The 23,324-nt window shown below is 54.0% G+C and overlaps 1 protein-coding gene across 14 annotated transcripts in view; it reads left to right on the plus strand.

The window, feature by feature from the left end:
* The first annotated feature begins 1,115 nt into the window (after positions 1-1,115).
* Positions 1,116-23,324, plus strand: part of TCF3 (transcription factor 3) — a 77,723-nt gene continuing 55,514 nt past the window's right edge. For 6 of the 14 annotated variants that reach the window (XM_079328557.1, XM_079328559.1, XM_079328561.1 and 3 more), the window contains exons 1-3: positions 1,118-1,424; positions 3,394-3,495; positions 11,047-11,119. In XM_079328557.1, coding sequence (XP_079184683.1) covers positions 3,421-3,495; positions 11,047-11,119 — 148 coding nt within the window. In that variant the 5' untranslated portion in view covers positions 1,118-1,424; positions 3,394-3,420. Of the gene's footprint in view, positions 1,425-3,393; positions 3,496-11,046; positions 11,120-23,324 lie in introns of all 14 variants that reach the window. The other 8 variants (XM_079328548.1, XM_079328558.1, XM_079328556.1 and 5 more) reach the window with 3 other exon arrangements.

The raw sequence follows: 23,324 nt of genomic DNA on the forward strand, positions 1-23,324 counted from the left end.
CCTTTTCCTGGACCTGGAGAGGGACTGGGGACAAGGGCTGGAGGGACAGGACACAGGGAATGGCTGCCAGTGGCAGAGGGCAGGGCTGGATGGGATATTGGGCAGGAATTGTTCCCTGGGAGGGTGGGGAGCCCTGGCACAGGGTGCCCAGAGCAGCTGTGGCTGCCCCTGGATCCCTGGCAGTGTCCCAGGCCAGGCTGGACATTGGGGCTGGAGCAGCCTGGGACAGTGGGGGTGTCCCTGCCCAGGGCAGGGGTGGAACGAGACGATATTTGAGGCCTCTCCCCATTCAACCCACCCCGAGACACCCCAGGGTGTCACACACGGACTCTCCATCCGAACCCCGCTGCACTGCAGGGCCCCTCCGGGACCGGGTGGCAGCCGCGCAACCCCGGCACCACGGAACGGGCCCCGGGGCTCCCCGAGGGGGCGGCGCGGCCGGGCCACGGCAGCCACGCAGGTCCCGCCGGGCCCCTCCCGCCCCTCGGCGATGGTCCCGGGGGGCGGCGCTGCGAGGCAGCAGCTGCCGGGCGGGGGCTCCGCAGCGGCACCCCCGAGACCCCGGCCCGGCCGGCCCCGCCGGGGGCCCCGCCGGCGGCGCGACAGGAGCTGCGGGCGGCGACGGCAACCAGCGGCCGCCCCCGGGCCCCGCCCCCGCGCTCGGTGGGCGGGGACCGCCACAATCCGCGCCCTGGGTGGCCGAATCACCTGCCAATCCCCACGACAGAGCCTTCTGATTGGCCGAGATCCCTCTGCCTTATCATTCCATCTCGCGGAGCTCCCGTTTCGTCACCGCCTCCGCTACTGCGAGCACCTGTCCCCATCCGCTAGGAAATATAGTCCCCGTCCCGGCGGTGCCCCAGCGGCGCCGCCGCCGCCCCGTTCCACCGCCCCCGGCGCGGCCACGCGTGTGCCGGTGCCGCGGGGCGCGCGCGGGGCTCTATCACTCCCCCGCCCCTCGCTGCTCGTACGGGCGGCGGAGGGATACGGCGGGGGCGGGGCGTGCGGCCGCGAGTCGTGAGGGCGTGCGGGGGGAGGCGGCAGAGGCGGGCGCCGGGGGGGCTGCGCGGGGAGACGCCGCCGCTGCCGCCGCGGCGGGGGGAACTATGCGGGGAGCGCGGGGCGGGCGGACAGCACAGCGGCGGGAGGCGGAGCGGCGGCGGCAGCAGCGGCCCCGGCGGCGGCAGCAGCGGCGTTAGGGCCCGGCGCGGCGCGGGGCGGGGCCGCGGGGCGGGCCGGGGCGCACGCGCCGCCCGGTGCGGGGCGATCGCGCCGCTTCGCTACATTGTATCCGCCGGCGGCGGAGAACAATAGGCGCCGCCGCCGCCCCCGGGCCTGGGCGCCGCGGCCGCCCCCGCCCCCGCCGCGACCCCCGACACCCTTCATGCGCTTCCCCTGCCCCGGGCGCGCCGGGCCTGGAACAGGTAAAAAATAAAAATAAAATGTTAGAAATAATAAAATAATAACCAAGGCAAGCCGGCCGCGCCGCCCTGGGGCTGCGCCGAGCGGGGGTCCCGGGGGTGCCGGTGTGGCGGGGCTCGGAGCGCTCGGAGTGCGGGCGCGGAGCGGGACGGGCTCGGCGCTATTGTCCCCTCGGCAAAGTTTGCCGCGGCCGGGGGAAGGGGGGCGTGCGGGCCAGCGGGAGGGGGTGCGCGGGTCCCGGCTGGGGAGGGGGGCCCGGTGCTCGGTCCTGCCGCGAACTTCAGCCGAGCGCAGCCCCCGGCGGTCCCTGAGCCCGTTCCCGTCCCGGGGGCTGCGGGAGCCAGCGCGGGGGCAGCTGCTGTGGCTGCCGCCCCCGGCAGGGAGGGGGCTCGTGGGGCCGCTTCGCCTTCCTGCGCTCCCCACTCTGGGCGGGGGCTGCTCGCCGGGACCCCCTCCCGAACAACTTCACCCGGGCCCGCGCCCGTCCCGGGGCAGCCGAGCCTTTGTGCGGGCCGGGAGAGACCCTGGGGGTGCGGGGACGGATGGGAGGGGGTCCCGGCCCAGCGCCCCGGCCCCGCGAACTGCTTCGGAGTCAGAAAGTGTGCATGGAATAAATAAAAATATTGGCTTTGGGGCGGCCAAGGGTTTTATTCGCGTTGTCCCCGTGGTTTCTCGGGGCTGTCGGGTTTGGGGGGCTGCGATGAGATGTGCCCTTCTACCTCCCTCCTTCCGCGGCTTCTCCGGGGTCTCGTGTCCCCCAGCCCCACTTCAGGCACCGGGGCAGAAGGTTGGGAAAGTGGCTTTAAAAACGCTGACCAGATGCACTGATGACACTTTGAAAAAAGGCTTTTCAAAGAAAATGAAAAAAAAAAAATGAAAAAAAATTCCCGGGCTGTTTTTTTTAGTCGTGAAGGTTTTTTACATGCTGGGCTGATTTCAGCCTTTTTTTATGAAACTTCATTGAATTGTAGAGGCTGAGTCTACAAACACTTTGGATCATGTGGACTTTTTTTTTTTTTTTTTTCTTTTTACTTCTTTTTTTTCTTGACCTTACGATTAATGAGTTAAATTTATTGGCCAGCTGCCCTTTGTAACCATGAATGAGTTCCTAAAAGAAAAAAAAAAAGGCCAAAAAAAAAAAAAAAAGGAATCTTTTATCTCATCCCAGGCCTCTCTTCCTCCCTCCCAAAGAAATATTTTTCTATCATAGCAAGCTGGCCAAAAAGATCAATCTCTCTTTTGAAAAAAAATAATCTGTAAAATTAGGAAGAATAATATTTACCTATCTTGTAAGGTTGCCTGGAGGGCTTTATTTTTGCAAAAACACTCCGAAAACAAGATTTTTTTTGTTACCAGTCCCTTTTGGGAGTGGAGAGGTTCAGTTCTCACTGAGCACGGCCTGGCTGGGCATCCCCAAACACAGCCCCTGAAAAAGCAGCTGCAGGTGCTCGGCGACCCGAAGGAAAGAGCTGTAACATCAGACTTTTTTTTTTTTTCTTTTTCACTTTTTTTTTTTTAAACAAAACTCAGCAAGGACAAGAGAGCCTCCTGCGGGGAGCAAGTGTGGGGGAAGGCGAGGGGGGCGAGCCGAGCCAGACAAGCGCCTGAGTGATAACTTGCCTGAACCCTTTGATAAATGAGTTGACTCTTTTTTTTTCTCTTTTTTTTTTTTTCCTTTTCCCCCCTTCATTCGCCACACGCCAGGAACAGAACTGGCCTGAACTAGTGGAATTGGCAGCAAAAAACTAACATACAAGTGTGTCTGGTCAATAGAAGGCTTGTTCCTGCCGCTGGGTGCTGTGTGAGGACTCCGACTGTGCTCTGGCCCCAGAGCTGGATGCTGCAGACACGCTCGGGGCTTTTCTTTTCTTGCCCCTCTGCTCTTGTCTTTTTAAAAATATTCATCAATGGGGTGGGTAGTTTGCTGTAGTCATTAAAATATCTCTCTCCCCTCCCCCTCGCTTTCTCCAGGACTGCCACTGTTGAGTCTGTGGGAATATGAATCAGCAGCAGCAGAGAATGGCTGCAGTTGGGACAGACAAAGAGCTCAGTGACCTGCTGGACTTCAGTATGGTGAGCGAGCGCGGCCGGGGGGCTGCAGAGCCCCGGGGCTGGGAGCTGCACAGGGGAGGAAATGTGAGCCTGTAAATTGGACATGATGGCTTTCAGATGTGCCGTGTTTGTGTGCGTGCACATGTGCTGCAACTTGTTTATTTTCAAGTTAAAGCAAAGCCTCTGCCCCTCCTCTCCCCTCTTCCCCTCAAATGTGTGTTGTTCCCTCGCAGGAAAGGCTTTCTCGAGGTTTCTTTTCTGGATGGGAAATTTTGGGGGAATTAATAGAATTGTGTGTTCTCTGTTTAAATGCTCACTGGGTGACTGTTTCTGCAGCCGTGCAGAGATGTAACTTCAGTAGCTGATTAATCAAGCTTTTTTCCTCTCCCTAGATCCAGACTATTAAACTTTTGCTCCCACAGATTATTTTGTCACAATTTGAAACGTGTCCAAGCTCTCCAGCGCATTATTTTTGCAGGAGTTGGACACTTGTGCTCCCCATGCTCTGCTCTTCTGTATCCTGGAAACCTCGAGCTGCATTTAGGAGCTGTTTATTTTCAAAGAAACAGGACCTAAGAGTTGCCCCTGAAGGGTGTGCACAGCTCTGAGGGAGTCACAGCAGAGCGGGGTTAGTCCCTGGCACATCCCACGGTGGCACTGCCAGCAGTGCTACCTCTCCTTGGCAGGTGACTGGTGGAGGGCAGAGCTGCTGTTCAAAGGCAAATAACTGTCTGTTGGGTTCCTCTGTTGTGTGCTGCACCCTCATGGCACTCAAAGAGTGTGTCTTGCTGTCGAGATAAGCAAACGTGCTGCAGAGATAGAAACAACAGCTCCAGGAGGGGGAATGGCCATGAGAGTCACCCCAGCCTGGGTCACCCAGCCCACTGCCCTGCTGGGCTGATGTTCCTGCCCCTTGGAGGAGAAGGGACAAAAGGTGGCAGAACTAGGGTCACCTGCTGTCCCAGTGGCTCTGACACCTGTGGATGTGCTGAGGCTCAGCCCTGGGAAATAAACCTTTTTCTACAGCTGGGGGTTGTACCTGTCCTGACAGGGCTCTGTGCTGGAGGGGGGGCAGTGGGAGGTGGGGTCTCTCAGCCCAGTTCCAGCCCCTCCTGCAGGAGAGGCCCAGTTCTCCCAGTTTCATACTTCTACTGAGAGGCTGTTGCTGTTAAATTGCTGGTGATGGGCTTTCCTGGTAGAATGTTTTAAAGTTGAAACAGGGACTGCAGTGATGTCCCTGTAAAACCAGGAATCTGTTCAGGGCTTGATGTGGTTATTTGTCCCTCTCAGAGATGCTGCAGGTTGGCAGGAGCCCTGGGGGTTTCCATCAACTGCCCTTTGGGTCAGTAACCCAGAATCTGCTCCCTGACAGGGGCTGCAGCAGCTCCCACTTCACTTTTTCTCCTCAGGAAAAAAAAAAAAAAAATAAAATCCCATTCACCATTTAGAGCTTTTTACAAAACCCAAGATCTTCTTTTCCAATTTAACCAACCATCCTCATTTACATACCTAGAGCTGTTTTCCCAGGAGGAGTCTTGACCTGGTCCCTCTGTACACAAATGTTTCTGTCCTTGGAGGTGAATCTACACCAAAAATTGGGGTTTGGGTTCAGCACTGTTCCACTGGTGTAATTCTGGGAAGGACCAGCACTCACCCTGTGCTCCTCCAAGGCTGGTGCTGGGGGTGGCTCTCACAGCACCAGGGCCTGCAAATGTCATTTGCCAGCAAATGACTCGAAGCTTTTCCCTGCAGGATCCATTGGCCGATGGGCTCCGGTGCAGCCTGGCCTGCAGCCAGCTCTGTTTCACAAACCCTCATCTCTGCACACCCTGCTCCTCACTTTGCATAAAGGGAATATTAACATCTCTCCTCAAGGATGAGGAGCTGAAATGGAAAAGCTTCCTAGACAGTGGATGGGTCTGTTGCAGAGGTGCTCCATGGTTTGCTCTCTCTGTGTCTTGGGATACAGGATTTTGACCACTAAACTTGCTCTTTCAAGTGTATTTATATTTTTCTTTGTATAAACAGGAGTGGAGCATTGGTTCAGTAATCCTCTCCAGGAGAGTAGAGGGGAGGGAAAAGTAGATACTCAGAGCAGCTGGAAGCATTTGCTTCAGATCAGTATTTTGATTCCTTTTTTTTCTAGGAAAAATGTGTTCAGCCCCAGCAGTCTGTGGTCCAGCCCTGCACTGTGTTTTGTTGTGCAGGGAGGGAATTTTAAGGCCCTAAGGAGGTGGCATGGCCTGCAATGAGTTCCCGGGATCAGTAAATGACAGGGTTGTGTGAGATGCTGCAAACTGGGCTTGCAGTCCTGAAAGAAGACACTCATCCCCTCTCTAATAAATAAATCCATTAGTTAGATAATGAACTCCAAAGCACTCACCAAAAGTTTTGTGCCACTACAATTTGCCAAAAAGGGCAAAAATCAAAGGAATCCGTAAGTGAACAGGAGTCAAAGGAAAGGCCCAGTGATGCTTTGGGGTGTGCATGGCAGCACACTTACCTCTACCCCCAGATAAATTGCCTTTCCTAATTGCCCCAAAGTGCAGGTAATTTGTAAGCCTGCCTTCACCACTGCTTCCTGGCATCAGGCCCAGATGGGCTGGCAAATCTGCAGAGGAGCTTTCGAGAAAGCATCCTGCCTATAGACCCGAGTGAGCAGCTCAGCTCATTGATTAGGCTGGGCTTTGGTGGCTGCAAGGCTTTGCAGCTCAGCTTGATGGGCACAGCCTGTGTATGGAAGGAGCTGTTCAACCACAAGGGCTTGGATATGAGGAAAAGGTTCTTCCCTCTGAGGGTTTGGGCACTGCCCAGGCTCCCCAGGGAATGGTCCCAAGGCTGCCAGAGCTGCAGGAGCCTTTGGACACTCTCAGGGATGCTCAGGGGGGGTTGGTGGGGGTCTGGGCAGGGACAAGGGCTGGACTGGATGATCCCTGTGCAGTGGGAAGGTGGCACACAGGTGTCCTGGCAGTGCTGGGCTGCTCTGAGGGACAGGGACACCCCGGGCAGGGGACAGGGGAGCAGAGCAGCCCTGGCTGTGCTGGTAGCACCGAGCTGGGAGCGGCCGCGTGCCAGTGCCAGCCGGGGGCTCTGGCAGGAGTGAGGTGCTGTTAACAGCCATGATTATTAGCAGAGTATTAACCATATGCTGCAGGAGCTGCCTGGCAGAGGGGGTTTCTGGCTCGGTGCAGGGTGGGCAGGGGCTTGAGCAGTCACACAGGACCTGCTGCTCGTTGCAGAGCTCCCGCTGCACCGCCGCTCGCACACTCCAGCCCCGGATCCGGGGGCAGGAGCCAAACCCTTGGCAGCAAGCAGGGCTGGAGCAACTCCTGCTGCTCCACTGGAGGATGCTGAACCCATGCCCTGCTCTAGCCAAGGCCCAGCACCTGCATTTCCATGATAAAACAGAGTTTTGTTCAGAGCAAAGCAGTTGTGGAGTTTAAAGTTTGAATTCACACACAATGGGCATTTGGGGCTGCAGTCAGGAAGGTGTGTCTTAACTGAACATATATAAAATGTCCTGCTGGCATTGTATTTGGAGTCAAATTCCCTCTTCTCCCCAAATTAACAGCTGGATACTTTCCATGCTGCAAAATAGATTTCAGGTTTGGAGTTCAGGCCTGAGGTTGGTTCAGCCTGGAGTTCATCAGGTGGGAGAGGAGAGAGAGTGAGCACTGATTTAATTTGAAAAGAGATACATTTCTAGATGTGCACAGTAAATGAAATGCTGCTTGATGCTCCTCGTTTCTGGCAAATTCCCTTTCTTCCTTAGGAGTTTGCTGTATGAAGTGTGGGGTCTCTTGGCTGTAACCTCTTCAGGGGAGGGTGCAGGCATTTGGATCTTCCCTTTGGATTTGCCACTTTTACCCAGGGTGAAAATGGAGGGAGAATAAATTCTTTGGGAGGGGTGGAATTTGAGCTAGGAGGGATGCAGAAGTTGTTGTCAGCTCTCAGGGAGGCTGGAGATAGGACTTGAAAACCCAAATACAATGACTTAAGACAGAGGATTTTACATAACCGTTTAAATCTACATTATTCAAATCTAACAAAGGCCAAGTAATGACCCAATTACAACTCTTGAGAGCTCATGCTTGGGTCGTCCTCAGTGCCTGGGTCCCCTGGTAGGTGCCAGCTCTGGTTCATCTCCTCCCTCCCCCGAGTTTATTTTTAAAGCAGCATTTAAAAGCAGAAAGGAAATTTGCAGTGGGTGGATGAACTTTGCCTCTGAGTGACACACGCCAGCGAAGGCACTTCATGTATGACTTGTGCTGGGCTCCTCGGGGCAGCTTCAGCCCACACCACAGTGGAAAAAGAGGCTGGGAGCAAGAAAAAAGCCCAAAACACCTCCTGAGATTGGCAAGTGGTATGTGTGGAGGGGTAACCCGGGGTTCCCTGCTCCCCATCACCCTTCTTTGACAGCATGAGGCTGTGCCAGGCCTTGGCATGGAGCTCAGGGAAAGGTTCTTCCCCCCAAGGGTTTGGACACTCTCAGGGATGCTCATGGGGGGTTGTTGGGGGGGTCTGGGCAGGGCCAGGGGCTGCACTGATGATCCCTGAGGGATCCAGCTCAGGATATTCCAGCATTCTGTGCTTTAGTATCTCCACTTGCCCTGCTGCAGGAAGGGGTCCATGACTCCTAAATCCCCTGGGGAGGGAGAGCAGGAAGGTGTTGCATCAGCCCCAAAATCTCTCTCCAAGCAGTTGGAGCAGGGGAGGGGTTCCCTGGGGTGTGGGGGTGTTTGGGGGGACCCCATATATCACTGACCTGAGGGGACCCTCCTGCTGTTCTGCAGAAGCAGAAGATACTGGGTGCACAATGGAACAAGGCTGTTCCTTTTCTCCACTCGTGTTTGCTGCTCTAACCTTGGGTTTTTCAGCCTCAGCAAGTGCTGAGCAGAAATGCTCATGAAAAGAGCCGACAGTGACGTTATTTTTAATTTATTTTTTTTTTGGTTGGGCGGGGGTTTTTTGTTGTTTTTTTTTTGCTTGGTTTGGGCTTTTTTGTTTTGTATTGTATATGTGAGTGTTCTTTTTGTTGGTCAGCTCATGGTGCATCCCTGCCCCCCTGCTCACATATGCAGACCTGCCCCTTGCACTTGGCAAAAACAAAGTTTGAGCTCAATCTTCTTCCCTACCTTGAGAAGAGAGGGTGAAAACAGCTGGGGTGGGATCAGCCACATAAGTTCCATTTTCAGCACTTTTAGAGATGTTTGCAGAACCCCTGCTGGGGGGAGGGGGGGCCAGGGAAGCCCTGCAGCAGTGCAGAGGAAGGTGAGCTGCAATCTTTGGGGTTTGTTTTTATTTTCTAGCCCAACTTCCTGAGGAAACAAAGCTTATCCGATGATGGGGCTGCTGGGCCACCCCAAACACCTTGGGAGCCCCTGGGGTGAGCAGCAGCCTCGGGGCACATCCCAGGGGGCCAGGGGGCCCTGGGCAGGCAGGTGAGGGCAGGTGTGTGCAGGCAGTCAGGGTGAACACTTAACACTGTTTACACCCTCATTTAAATTGTGTATAAAACACCTACACCCTGCACATGCATATATATGATCCCAAATTTGTGCTCTTTATGAATGGCAGTTGGTTCCTTAACTGCTCTCTTTGCATCTCTACCACATTAACTGTTATTTGTTGGGTTTTTTCTCCTCCCCAGCATTTGTGAAAACAAAGCTGGGCAGACGGTTCTGTACAAAGGAATGTTTCTGACCACAGCCAGACATCAGCTATGTCAGGGCATGAAATGCTGCCTTTCTGTAGGCTCTTGTGCCATGGCATTGTTTAATCTTCAAAGCATTAAACTTTTGAGTTACTCAGACATTACGAAGCTAAAAATAATAAAAATTCAAATGACTTGGTGGTGAAAGTATCTTGAGTAGAAAAAGGATATTAAAATGTTAATTCACTAAGCGTTTTCCCACCAGTTGTTTTATTGGCTGGAGCTCCATTTGTGTGGAGAAGAATTAGTTTTCTTTTCTGCTGCACGCAGGTGCATGTAAATTATTAAATAGCAGCCTCTGAAACTCTCCCAACTTTTATTAAAAATATTTATACAGGTTAGGTGACGAGGTTTGCAGTATTTTTGAGGAAGCTCCTGGCAGGAGTGGCTCAGTTGTGATAATGAAGCTGCAGCGATAGAGCAAACAAGTCCCCAGAGCAAGCAATTCCCTGAAATACATTCATTTTTTAAATCATGAGTAACTATATTTGCCCTTGGAGCAGCTTCCTCACCCCAGGTCCCAGGGCTGTGTCAGGTCCTGGTGCTGCTGGAGCCCCCAAAGCAGCGGGTGGGAGCTGTTCCATGAGGCTGAGAGCTCACCCACAGGCAGCCCTGCTCCTGCCCAGACACTGCACGTGGCTGGAGGTGTGGGATGGGACCAGGGCTCCTGGGAGAGCTGGGACACAGAGGGATAAAACAGCTTTGGTGTCATTATTCTGCTGACATTTTATTAATGGAGTTGGCTTTTCCTCAGGGCTCACCTGTAGCCAGGGTGAGCAATTTTGGGATGAAACTGATGGTTTGGCTCACACCAGGGATTCTCCTTGGCTGGTTTACTGCTGCCCCTGTGGATCCAGGTGCTGTGTGTGCACAGGGATGTGTGTGCACAGGGTTGTGTATGTGTGCACAGGGATGTGTGTGTGAGAGCAGGGCTGTGTGTGCACAGGGCTGTGTGTGTGCACACAGGGATGTGTGTGTGAGATCAGGGCTGTGTGTGCACAGGGCTGTGTGTGTGAGAGCAGGGCTGTGTGTGCACAGGGCTGTGTGTGTGCACACAGGGATGTGTGTGCACAGGGATGTGTGTGCACAGGGCTGTGTGTGTGAGAGCAGGGCTGTGTGTGCACAGGGATGTGTGTGTGAGAGCAGGGCTGTGTGTGCACAGGGATGTGTGTGTGAGAGCAGGGCTGTGTGTGCACAGGGCTGTGTGTGTGAGAGCAGGGCTGTGTGTGCACAGGGATGTGTGTGTGAGATCAGGGCTGTGTGTGCACAGGGCTGTGTGTGTGAGAGCAGGGCTGTGTGTGCACAGGGATGTGTGTGTGAGAGCAGGGCTGTGTGTGCACAGGGCTGTGTGTGCACAGGGCTGTGTGTGTGAGAGCAGGGCTGTGTGTGCACAGGGATGTGTGTGCACAGGGATGTGTGTGCACAGGGATGTGTGTGCACAGGGATGTGTGTGTGAGAGCAGGGCTGTGTGTGCACAGGGCTGTGTGTGTGAGAGCAGGGCTGTGTGTGCACAGGGCTGTGTGTGTGAGAGCAGGGCTGTGTGTGCACAGGGCTGTGTGTGTGTGAGCAGGGCTGTGTGTGCACAGGGATGTGTGTGTGAGAGCAGGGCTGTGTGTGCACAGGGCTGTGTGTGTGAGAGCAGGGCTGTGTGTGCACATGGAGTATGTGTGTAGGAGCAGAGCTGTGCTCCCTCCTGCCCCTCCTGAGCCATGGAGCAGGGACTCCAGGAAAGGTTTTTGCATCAATAACGTGCTGCCCTCCCTCCTCCTGTCCCCCAGTGTGACCCCTTTGCTGTGGCACAGTAAAACCAACATACTGAAATATCTTTTCCCTTCTCTCTCATCTCCTTGTTTTTCTAGATGTTTCCCTTGCCAGTGGCTAATGGAAAAAACAGACCCACGACCCTTGCAAGCACTCAGTTTGGAGGATCAGGTACTGTCATCTTACTTTTTTTTCCCCCTTACACCATAATGTTTCTTGCAATAAATTTGTATTTGCTTCCAGAGACTCCATAGGGGAGGAGGGTTTGTATTTTGGTGATGTGTTTTTCTGGTGGTGCTCTGCTGCTTTTTCTCTGGATGGTTTCCTTGTTGCTCTGTATGTCTCTGGGGGGGCAATGCTGCTCTTGCTGAGCTGTCTCCCACTAAGTCATTGCTGCCTGAGCTGGAGGTTGCTGTCCCACTGCTCCAGGAGCCTGGGAGCAGACAGGGCTGGTCTCTAAGCTGCTTAGATGTGTCTGCACTGTCCTGGAAGACTTTTGCTGTTCTCCCAAGGTGGGGTAGTGGTGGCTGATTCCTGGTGCACTTCGGGGGTCTGCTCCATGCAGCCCCTCCAGCAGCTCCCTGCTGTCAGGTGGGATCTCAGCATTCCCAAAGGGATCTTACAAAGCCCTCCAGGTTACCCAGAGGGGATGCCATGGGCTTGGGGAGCAGGGCAGTGGGGGGGCAGTGGCCTGGACAAGTGACTGAAAGTGGAGGCTGAAAATGTGCTGGTTGGTTTGAGGCTCATTTGGAGGATTCCTGAACTGTGCTGGGCCAGGGTTTTAATGCCCAGGGAAGGTGCTCTGTGCAGGGCTCACTCAGCCCCTGGCATGGGGGAAGTTCAGCTAATTTGCCCTTTTATGTAAACACTTTGAGGATGGATAAAACTCGATCTTCCCTGCCCTGGGCTGGCTCCAGCTGTGCAGGGGAACTCCTGGCTGTGCTGTGACTCTGGGAGGCATCCCAGAGACTGAGCTGGGATTTCTGGAGAGCAGCTTGGGTGCTCCAGTGGGGCTCTGGGGAACCTGCAGCAGTGGGATGGGAGCTCTGCCCTGCCCTCCTGGACCAGGCAAATGTGATGCTCTCAGAATGAGCTGTTTAGCTGCACGTCAGGATGGTTTGGAGCAAACACTTTTGCAGGGAGGGAAACTGTTGAGTGGGCGCTGGAGGAAATTGGAGGGGAGAAAACTCTCGGGTTAACCCAGATGGAAGCTGATCTCTCCAATGAGTGTTCTTGTGCTGTTAAAATAATCCACCAAAGACGTGCTACACACTGTGGGGAGAAGAGCAGTGCAGGAGCTGCCATTAATCAGTTTCCTGCTCGGAGCCTGCCTTGGCTGCCAGCTCCGTGGTGCTGGCCAGGAGCAGAACCCGACCCCCCTCCAGCCCAAACGACACCAAATCTTTGATTCTCCCCCCAGCCCTTCTTTTCTTTCGGGTGAGTGAAAGGTAATGTTGACACCACCCTTCCTCTGGGCTGCTGCTCTGAGCCTGACTGGGAGCAGTTCATGAAAACAGAGCACTGGTGTTATACAACTGCACTGAGGGACATTGCACAATTCCTGCTGTCCCAGCTTGGACACGACAGAGGCTCCCCCATCCCGCCCAGGCATCCTGCCTTGGGAATGCAGCTCAGGGTTGGCTGTGGGGCAAGAGCTTTGCTCCAGCAGCAGTTAGCCCTTGGTCAGCCATCCTTGGCTCACCTGGAGACCAGGGGACAAATTTCATCTAAGTGTCAGCTTTGGGACTTCTCCCTGCTCCTGCATCTTTGGCTTTTTGCTGGTGGGGTGAATAACTGCAGTAAGACATCAGCAAGTTGTGCCATGCTGAAGGCACAGGCTCTGTTAGAAGGATCCAAGGTGTGTAAACAAGGCCCTAGAAAATGGCAAGAGGTTGTTCTGACAGATTGTTGGTTTAGCTTTATTCACTGATGCAGTCAGGTACTAATTAGAATTGCAGAATTATGGAAGGCTTTGGGTTGGAAGGGACCTTAAAGCTCATCTTTTTCCACCCCTGCCATGGGCAGGGACACCTTCCACTAGACCAGGTTGCTCCAAGCCCCTTCCAACCTACCCTGAGGTTGTTCATCCTCCAAGATATAGGCAGTCATCCAGCTCAAAATTTGGTTTGAAGTGGCATCATGCTTAACTTTGATATAGTCAGAGGGTGGAGAGCAGGTGATCCTTGGATTTGGGGATCTGGACTTGTAGGAGGAGCAGAGCACCTCACAGCCACACCACAAACTGGACCTGGAGGTGGTCACCCGAAATCTTGCCATGCAGGAAGGCCTGGGCTTCTTCTTTAATGTGCCACGTGTGTTCTGAGCCCTTCTCAGTCAGGGGCCTGGACCAGCAGCAGCAAAGGCAGTGCAGCATTTCCCCTCTGCCTGCAAAGGAGAAGCAAACACTGATTTGTCTGAGTCTTAGCTCGGTGCTGTGCACCACAGTGCCAGGATCTCTTTATTTGGGCTTATTGTGGTAACCTCAAGATAACAAACTAATGTTGTCTCGTGCCAGAAATATTGGTGTTTTATCTTTCTGCCCACCCAGGATGGGAGCCCATCACTGGGTTGGTGTAATTGGGTTGGACATGGGAATGCATCATCCCCCTCTTCTCATCTCCTTGTGGAAGTGTTGGGGCAGTGTGCAGCTTTTCTGCTTTTCCCCCTCCAGAGGAGCTGTTATCTCCAGGCTCTTTTCTTCCCAGGGAAATAAGGAGAGAAAGGAGCAAAGCATTTACTGATCAGTCCTGGCCTAAGTGAGATTCTTGCTTCCAAAGTCTAACTGATAAATAAAGGAGCAGAAGCATTTGAAACAGGGAATCCCAGTGACAAAATTGTCCCAAATTCAGAATTGCTTTACCAGATGTGTTGCTAACCATTGGCAGTGCTGGAATCACCATCCCTGGAAGTGTTCAGGACAGGTGTTGATGTGGCACTTGAGGACATGCTTTAGTGGTGAACATGGTGCTGGGCTGACAGTTGGACTAGAACATCCTAAAAATCTTTTCCAATCTTAACAATTCCATATTTCTAATAACTTCCCTGGCCAAGCTGCTGGTAGCCCCTTTACCAAGGGAACCCCTTTTTCTCCTTCGGTCATAAAAATTCAAAGTGTTCATGCAAATCCTCCAGCTTTGAGCTCACTTTGCTTTCATATTTGCCTCCTGCTTTTATTTTAAGCCCTGCCACTGTTTCCCTCCTTTCTGTCCTCAAATGCTCCGGGGAGGAGCCGGTTTCACTCCCCCCCACATGGACAATTCAGCAGCTCCTCTTTGCCTTTTCTTGGCAAAGAGAGACCCAACAATTGCCACAAGGATGGGGCTGACGTCACCCAGCAACATTTATAGCACATATAGGTCACCACGGGAAGTTGGTCTTCCTGGGGCTGGAAGCTGCAGCCAGTGCTTTCCAGCATGGGCTGTTTGCTGCTGGGGTTTGTTTCAGCCAGGGTGCTCAGCTCGTGCCTGTTGTCTCACTCCTCAGAGGGGTTCACTGTCCCCTCTCCAAAATGTGTTTGTTACTTGCAGTAGCAAAACATCTCAAAGCGTGTTCCCCATGGTATCATAGTTCATAAATGACTAATCTGAGCAGCAGCAAGCTCCCTCCCAGCGCTTCATTGAGCCCTGCCTCAAGCAGGAAACCACTGGGGCTGAATTTCACATGGAAATGACCATTTTAATTGACATGGAGGCAGTAGGGTTGTGCTGTGGCCTCGTGGCTGCTGAGTTCTCTGCAGGTTTGGTGCGTGCTGGCTGCACCTTTGCTCCAGCAAAGGGGTTTGAGCTCTGCAGAGCAGGGAAATAAACCTAAGGCACGTGGTTGTGTGAGGCAAAACATCTCCTGGAGCAGCTCACAAGCAGCACTTCCACCTGTGGGTAATGTGGAGGGTGTGCAGCCATCTCCCTTCCCATCCCAAATGGTGTGAGGTGCCAGCATTGTGGGGTCCTGATGGAACAGGAGCCATGGGGTCTCCAGCTGACAAATTACTCTGCTCTCAACAAGAAAAACCTCTGCTACTTTTTTTTCTTTTCCTCCTCTTTTAAATAAGTGAATTCAGCATGAAGTGCCTTTTCCTTCATGCTTAGTGCCAGCAAAGTGGGTTGGGCCCTTTGCTTGGGCTCTGGGGTGGGTTTGGGAGGGAGAGTCCCCTCCTGGCCCCTGCTGTGATTCCCACCCCCAAAATTCGTTGGGTGCTTCCTTGCTCCTGAGCTGAGGCTCCTTGGGAGGGAATTGCTTTGATCGGGGGAAGTTCATCAAGTCCATTTGAAGCTGGTGAAGCAGGGAGTTTTTCAAAGGGTTACAAGCTGGTGCTTGTAACAAATTTTAAGTTATAGTGTGGTGAACAAAGCAAATGGATTCTCCCTGGAGGGAGGCGAGCCCGGATCCCCTTTGAAACTCGCTTTAAACAACGCACAAACTTGGATACCTGTGGCAACAGCACTGAGAGTCATAAATTCTCTGAAAGCTGGGGTTGTCTCTTTAATTGGTGCTATGGGGGAGCTGTTTGAAGGTTGAATTATTTGGAGTGTGCAGGCAGCCCTGTGTTGGGAAGCTCTGAGCAGGAGGGCAGGGTCTGGTGCAGCAGGATGCTGCTGGGCTCCCCTCTGCTCCTGGAGCTGGTGGTTTGCAGGGACAGGCTGGGCTGGGAAGAGCCAAGCACAGCATTTCTGTTGCCATGCTGTCAGCAGTTGAGTCCCAGGCTGCAAAAACCCATTTGCAACTGTTTTCCATAGTGAGGAAAGCAGGAGCTTTTATTAGCAAGGCTGTATCACGTTTTCCTACGAACTGCCTCGAGTTCCCACATGTTTTGCTTATGCTGAAGTGGGAGTGCTGGGCTCTGCTTGCTATTTTGATGGATGATGAAAGGCAGACATGAGGTGTGCAATATGGGACTCGATATTTAGAACTGGCACTTCCTGTTCAAGTTTGGGATCCGGGCTGTGTGTTTTAGTGGCGTGCCCGTGCAAACTGTCACCAAACACACCAAACACAAAACCACCACAACTGAAAAAGGCAAAGCAGAAAAATTCACTTGCCAGGCCCTTGGTGTGACCGTTTGTTTCAAAGTAAATGTTACTGTTTAGCCATTATCAAAGGAAATCAAAGAAGAGCTGGGGGTGTTCACCTGGAGAAAAGAATAATCCAGGGAGACCAGAGAGCCTCTTCCAGGGCCTAAAGGGGCTCCAGGAGAGCTGGAGAGGGACTGGGGACAAGGGATGGAGGGACAGGACGCAGGGAATGGCTGCCAGTGGCAGAGGGCAGGGCTGGATGGGATATTGGGCAGGAATTGTTCCCTGGGAGGGTGGGGAGCTCTGGCACAGGGTGCCCAGAGCAGCTGTGGCTGCCCCTGGATCCCTGGCAGTGTCCCAGGCCAGGCTGGACATTGGGGCTGGAGCAGCCTGGGACAGTGGGTGGTGAACCTGCCCCAGCAGGTGTTTTGAAAGAGATGAGCTTTAAGGTCTTTTCCAACCCAAAACCATTCTGGGAATCCATGGAAAAGGCTTGCATGGCCAGGTCCAGCCTGCCAATCTGTGCAGTCTCATTTCCTCCCAGCACAGTCCCTGCACCCCCCTGCTCTCCACAGTGCTGGAGCCTTTCCATTCCTGCTGCTGGCAGAGCCCAGGGGATGCAGGAGGGTGCTCCAGGTATGGCAGGGACACACCCCTGTGCTGCAGTCCCCACCCTGCTGGTAACAAACCTGGACACTCAGTGAGGTTCAGCTCCTCTCTGTGAGTGGGGCTTTCTGCTTTGGTTCTGTCCTAGCTCTTGGCAAGCTCCTGTTCTCCACCCTCCCCCCATTCTGCTCCCTGTTTGTCCCGTGGGGCACATCCCATTTACCAAGATATAGAAAGCAAGGACTGGAAGAAAAGAGTTGGAGAGCCCAAAAGCTGGGGGTAGGGAGTGCAGGAGTGCAGGAAGTGTTTGAGGCAACAAATGGCAAGGGAAGGTCTTCACACCTGTGTACCTTAATGCAGGGTCACAGCCCATCTCTGATCCTGTGCCCTGGGGTGCATGTTCCTCCTCCCAGGGCTTCCCCACCTGTACAGATGTTTCTTTTGTGCTTTTGCAGTGAGGATGAAACAGAATTCCAGAATGACTTGGGGCCCATCTCATTGCATCTTTTACCATGGGCAGGGACACCTTCCACTGTCCCAGATTGCTCCAAGCCCTGTCCAACCTGGCCTTGAAGTATGAAGGGCTCTCTCTTTCTTGCAATTAAATTTTTCCCCTTGAATTTTATTTCACTGCTGGGAGTGAGGTTGTCCTGTCCTGCCAGAGGCACAGCTGGTTTCTGATGGACACATGAGGAGTGAGTCTGGGAAGAGCAGGGACATGGTGACAGTGCTGTGGGGATGCTCTGGCAGCAGCTCAGGGCTCCTCCAGCAGCTGGGGAGAGGCAAATATAACCCAGTCTGTCTCAGTGTATCTTTAGCTTGAGGGGTAAAGGGTGCATGTTTTCAAGGGAAGGTTTTGGGGGGTTCTGTTGGGATTTCTTTGTTCATCTCCCACCTGGAGAAGAATCCTCCTGACAGGATTTAAGATCTTTGACTGGGAAAGGGTACAGAGAATGCTGGGGGGCCAGAGCCAAAGCTGTACTGAGATAAGTGACAGCTTTTGTTTAGAATCTGCCAGTTGTGCCACAGACCTTGTTTAAGCACAGTTTTAACTTTGCCAGAATTGCTGAAGCAGTGCAGAGCTCTCTTCCCAGCACAGCTTTTCCTCCCCTGGATGAAGCAGCTCCATACCAGTGAGGCTGTGCCTGTTCCAAGGTCTCTTGTGGGATCTGTTGTGTCTTGTGCAAAAAATCTGAGGGGCTGAGGGGAAGCTGGGCTTGGTGTGCACCTTCTGAAAGAACAGGTACAGCCTCCAGCACTGCCCTGTCCTTACCAAGAGGAGCTGGTGGGCAGCAATTAGTAAGTAAAGAGAGTAAATTCAGCTTGGATATTGGGAAGAAGTTCTGCCATGTGAGCCCTGGCACAGGGTGCCCAGAGCAGCTGTGGCTGCCCCTGGATCCCTGGCAGTGTCCCAGGCCAGGCTGGACATTGGGGCTGGAGCAGCCTGGGACAGTGGGGGGTGTCCCTGCCATGGCAGGGGTGGCACTGGGTGGGCTGCAAGATCTCTTCTAATCCAAACCATTCTGGGATTCTGTGAATTCCCTCTCACTGCCCTGTTCCTCAGGGCTCTCACCTCCATTCCAAGCTCCTTGATGGTCTCTGGAGGGCAGGACTCTGGGGTTTGGTGCAGCTCTGCCTGAGGTCACCTCTAATCCTGCCCCAACCCAGCACTGCCCAAGCAGCACATGCTGGCTCAGCCTTCCAGCTCCAGGCCTCCACGCTTGTTGTGCCCTTTCCAAAGGGAGAGATGGCTTTGGAAGGAGCCCAGCAGGTCTGGCAAGTGTTGCTGCTGGACCTGGCTGCTGCTAATTTGCAATTCCTCATGCCCTGTGGGGTGCCCTGCTGCAGCACGTGTCCCACGTGTGACCAGCTCCTCAGCCTGGTGCATCTCCATGTTAATGGTTGTGTGCAGTGACACTCAAACTGCAATCATTAGTAGTATTGTTTTTAATTAGAGGCAACAAATGAGTGTCTTAAGGGGGTGGATTTAATGTAAAGTTCTATTTTGTTACTCTGGAGGACCTCATCTCTCACCTGGCACTACATTCCCCAGTGCACACAACTGAAGGACACTATAAATGTGTCACTATACTATAAACACCTGGTTCCTGATTGTTGTCTCTCTTGTCTTGGTGGCCTGCACAGGATCCTCCTCACTTCTGCCCAGCTTGTGCTCCCTGCTGCAGGTTCAGGATGGAGAGATTCACCCAGGGCCATTTCCATCTTGGGAAGGGAGGGAGCCAAGGGTGAGCCAGTGGTGGCTGTAGGGACAATAGGGCTGTCCCAGAGATGTCAGAAAGTTTACTCACTTCAACAACAAGTCCAGAGGAACCAGGGAGGTGCTGCAAGGGCTGGAGCCCCTCTGCTCTGGGGACAGGCTGGCAGAGCTGGGGGTGCCCACCTGGAGAAGAGAAGGCTCCAGGAGAGCTCAGAGCCCCTGGCAGGGCCTAAAGGGGCTCCAGGAGAGCTGGAGAGGGACTGGGGACAAGGGATGGAGGGACAGGACACAGGGAATGGCTGCCAGTGGCAGAGGGCAGGGCTGGATGGGATATTGGGCAGGAATTGTTCCCTGGGAGGGTGGGGAGCCCTGGCACAGGGTGCCCAGAGCAGCTGTGGCTGCCCCTGGATCCCTGGCAGTGTCCCAGGCCAGGCTGGACATTGGGGCTGGAGCAGCCTGGGACAGTGGGGGGTGTCCCTGCCCATTGAAGGGAGTGGGAATGAGCTTTAAGGTCCTTTCCAACTCTGATCATTCTATGGTTCTGTCTGCCTGTTGGATTCCCTGTTGGATATCCTTCTCTCTCCCAGCACCTTCAACAGCTGAGAGTGGGGCACTGAATTGCCCACCAGTCCCTATGGGGCCAGGACAAGGGACCAGAGCAGTGCCAGGACTGGTTGCTGAATTTTCACTGGCACAATCCCACACCCAGCTGGATGTGGCAGCAGCCTCAACCTGAGCAGCTTGGGAAGCCAGGAGGGCAATGATCCCCTTGGTGCCCCTTCTCCCGAGGGGAGGCAGAGGGGCAGGGGCTGAGCTCTGCTCTGGGACAGGAACAGGAGCCCAGCAAGGGCTGGAGCTGTGTCAGGCCTTGGCATGGAGCTCAGGGAAAGGTTCTTCCCCCCGAGGGTGCTGGCACTGCCCAGGCTCCCCAGGGAATGGTCCCAAGGCTGCCAGAGCTGCAGGAGCGTTTGGGACACTCTCAGGGATGCTCAGGGGGGTTGTTGGGGGTCTGGGCAGGGCCAGGGGTTGCACTGATGATCCCTGAAGGATCCAGCTCAGGAAATTCCAGGATTCTGTGGGTGCCAGCTCCCACACCCACAAACCCCTGGCATGATGTGCTGGCCCAACTGCAGGTTCCTGGTGCAGATGGAGGAAGGATTGCATTTTAGGAAATGTGATCTTTTTCAGAGACTGGTGGCAGGGCTGTGCACACTTCAGAGCCCCCTCTGCCAGGAGGTCCCCAAATACCTGGCAAGCTTTGATTAGCACATCAGCTTAAACAAATTGAGTTTTACACCCACGGAGGGAAGAGGTGCTGCACTCCTTCGGTGGTGACTTAGAGTTTAATTAATTTTGTTGCCAAATGAGGCATGAAATACATTTGAATTACATTGTGGTGCTGAATGTGTAATTGTACAGGGGCCTGGGAGCACGGCTGAGGATCAGGGATCACCTGAGGCAAGCCAGGCATTGAGCTCCCATGGCCCCAAAACGGGGCAGTGGGACAACAGAGAGCCCATGTGGGGGGCCAGGCTGGGGACAGAACCCCCCAGGGAGTGGGGACCTGGCCAACCCCCATCACAGCAAAGCAGTGCCCAGAGATGTCATTGTGCCCACAGGTTTGTCACTGTTTGGGGGTTTTCTGCCAGAGGATCCAACTGCTGGGCAAGATTCAAGCTGGTGGCAGGGTCCCCAGGTGTGCCCTCCCCAGGAGCAGCCACTTTGGCCATTCTTTGCCATCCAAACAGGGATTTGCCTCGGGTTTGGGGGGAGGATGGAGAGTGGGAGTTTCTCCAGTTTCTCCAGTTGTTTTTCCACTTGGTTGCAGAGATTCTGGTCTGTGTGTCCCTGTCTTGCAGGGTGAAAGTACATCTGATCAAAAATCAGAAAGGGAAAATCTGAGCCATGACAGGAGATGGCTTGGTTGAGCTCTCAAAGAGTTTCTTCAGTGGCTGTTTGGATGCTCTTCTCCCTGCCCTGATGAATATTTCTGGAGGAAAGTTGCCTCCAGTGCCTCACTCCTGCAGTAAAGAAGGGAAAGAGGCAGTCCAGGGCTGCCCTCATTTTTTAATCCTGAATTTTTCAATTAACTCACCAGGTAACTCAGCTCCAAAGCCAGCAGGGAGAAAAATCTAAAAAACACTGTCCATCTGGCTATGAACCCTGGGAAGCACATCCCCACCTCCAGAGTGACCTCAGGCAACGTCTTCCTCTAAATTTAGCTGGGGATTGCGTCAGGAGTAAGAAGGAGGTGAAGTTAATGTGGCATAAGCTTTTTCTAGCAGGGGAGTTTGCCTGGTTAGGCAGGGACTGAAAATAAATAAATGAGCTTCCTATCAGAGCCTCTGGGGCCAAGGCTGGGAGGGAGGGCAGCCTCCAGCACACAGGGATAGGAGGAGGTGGCTTTTTTCAGAGCAAGCAGGGCAAGGGACAGTAATCTATAAACCTTGGCTTGTCCTAGCTGGGAATAACTTTCCAGGAAAGTGGGTGATGCTTCCTGTGTCCTGGCTGAGGGCACTGGATGTGAGAAGCTCTGGAGTCACCTCTGGTGGTGGCACCTGCCTCTCCTGGGGCAGGTTTTGTGGTGGCTGCTGGGCACTGCTCAAAGCAGGGCTGTTCCTCCCCTTCTCAGGGAGTTCTGAGGCATCTTCTGCCCATCCTTCCTTCATCCCTGGCCCCTGGGGTGAGGAACTGGTAACATTCTCCCCCTCCAAAAGGCTTTCCAAGTGTGTGTGTGGCATCCAGGGGTGCCCCAGGAGACAACCTGACCTGGAAGAAGCCAAAGTCCTTCAGGACACGCTTTGTTGCCAATCCCCCCTCTTTCTGTCTCATCCTTCCCAAGCTGGGGGGACAAATCTCACTTTTGACAAGTGACAAAACCCATCCTGATGGCAGTGAGTGCATGACCTTCCCTGAGAGCAGGGGTGGCCTGGGCCCCTTCTGCTTCCTGGGATGTTTTATTCTGAAGTGATGTGGTCTCCCTTGCAAAGGCTCCTCCTGCCCCGTTAACATTGTTATACAAAGCAGCAGTTTGCCATCTAATTAGGAAAAATAAGCACTAACCTCTACCATATGTTGCTCTTCTCCTTGGATTTGCATTTGAAAGTCCAGCTGAATTTCAATGTGAAACTGGATTTTATCCAAATGATGAATGGCCCCAAAAGCTGTGGGAAGGTGGATGTGCCTTCCCATCACATATGGTTGGTTGGTTGGTTGGGTTGGTTTTTTTTTTTGAAGAAAAAAAATTTAAAGCAGGGTTCCTTCATTTCTTGTCCCGTGGTTCAAAGTGTTCACGCCTTTCTTCCCAAACTGGATTTGTCTGGCTGGGTGGTCATTCCATGGCCTGTGAGGTGCTGGAGCTCCAGCCCCACGAGGGAGAGCGGTTAGATTTACTTTTTACAACTTGGTTTTGGTGGCAGTTCCACTCCTGGCTCTGTGCTGGGCTGAGACCCCAGCATGGGCAGCAGGGCAGGGGGGGATTCTGCCCCTCTGCCTGCTCAGGTGAGACCCCACCTGCAGAGCTGCCCCAGCCCTGGGCAGCAGCAGCAGGAGGACGTGGAGCTGCTGCAGCCAGTGCAGAGGAACCAGGGAGATGCTGCAAGGGCTGGAGCCCCTCTGCTCTGGGGACAGGCTGGCAGAGCTGGGGATGCTCACCTGGAGAAGAGAAGGCTCCAGGGAGAGCTGAGAGCCCCTGGCAGAGCCTAAAGGGGCTCCAGGAGAGCTGGAGAGGGACTGGGGACAAGGGATGGAGGGACAGGACACAGGGAATGGCTGCCAGTGCCAGAGGGCAGGGCTGGATGGGATATTGGGCAGGAATTGTTCCCTGGGAGGGTGGGGAGCCCTGGCACAGGGTGCCCAGAGCAGCTGTGGCTGCCCCTGGATCCCTGGCAGTGTCCCAGGCCAGGCTGGACATTGGGGCTGGAGCAGCCTGGGACAGTGGGAGGTGTCCCTGCCAGGGTACAGGGTGACACTGGATGGGCTTTGAGGTCCCTTTCAGCCCAAACCAGCTGGGATTCAGTACATTTTCTCAGCCCCTCAGGTGGGTTTGTGCAGGATCCCCTCACATTCTCCCAGTGTTCCCTGGCTGCAGCTCCCAGGCTGGGGATTGAGGCTTTTTGGAGTTTCACTCCAGTTGGAGCAGTGGCTGCTGGGCAGTGCTCCCCAGGTACCAGAGAACAGGAGCAGGGGCTTCACTCTGAAGGTTTTGGGAGCTCCAGGATTGCTCAGCTGACACTGCACATCCCCACAGTCCCTCAGAGCTGCCTGCACTTCCCACTTGGCTTGAGGGTGGATTTTTCCCTTTGACTGAGATCTGTTTAAGCTGAGTTAAGCTCTGTGACAAACTCAGTGTTACGTTGCTGAGCTGGGTGTGCTCACATGGCTCTTACTGACCTTTTACCTCACCCACCTGGCAAAAAAAGATCTTAAAAATCACTTCACATCCTGATTATTTCACATCCTCTGTGAATCTGTCATTGGAGAGCATCCTGGGTACTGGGCTGGCCATGGTGCTCACAGGGGGAGCTGCTTGCTCTGGGTTTCT

Source organism: Erithacus rubecula, assembly GCF_903797595.1.
Source record: "Erithacus rubecula genome assembly, chromosome: 28".
NCBI classification, from domain to species: domain Eukaryota; kingdom Metazoa; phylum Chordata; class Aves; order Passeriformes; family Muscicapidae; genus Erithacus; species Erithacus rubecula.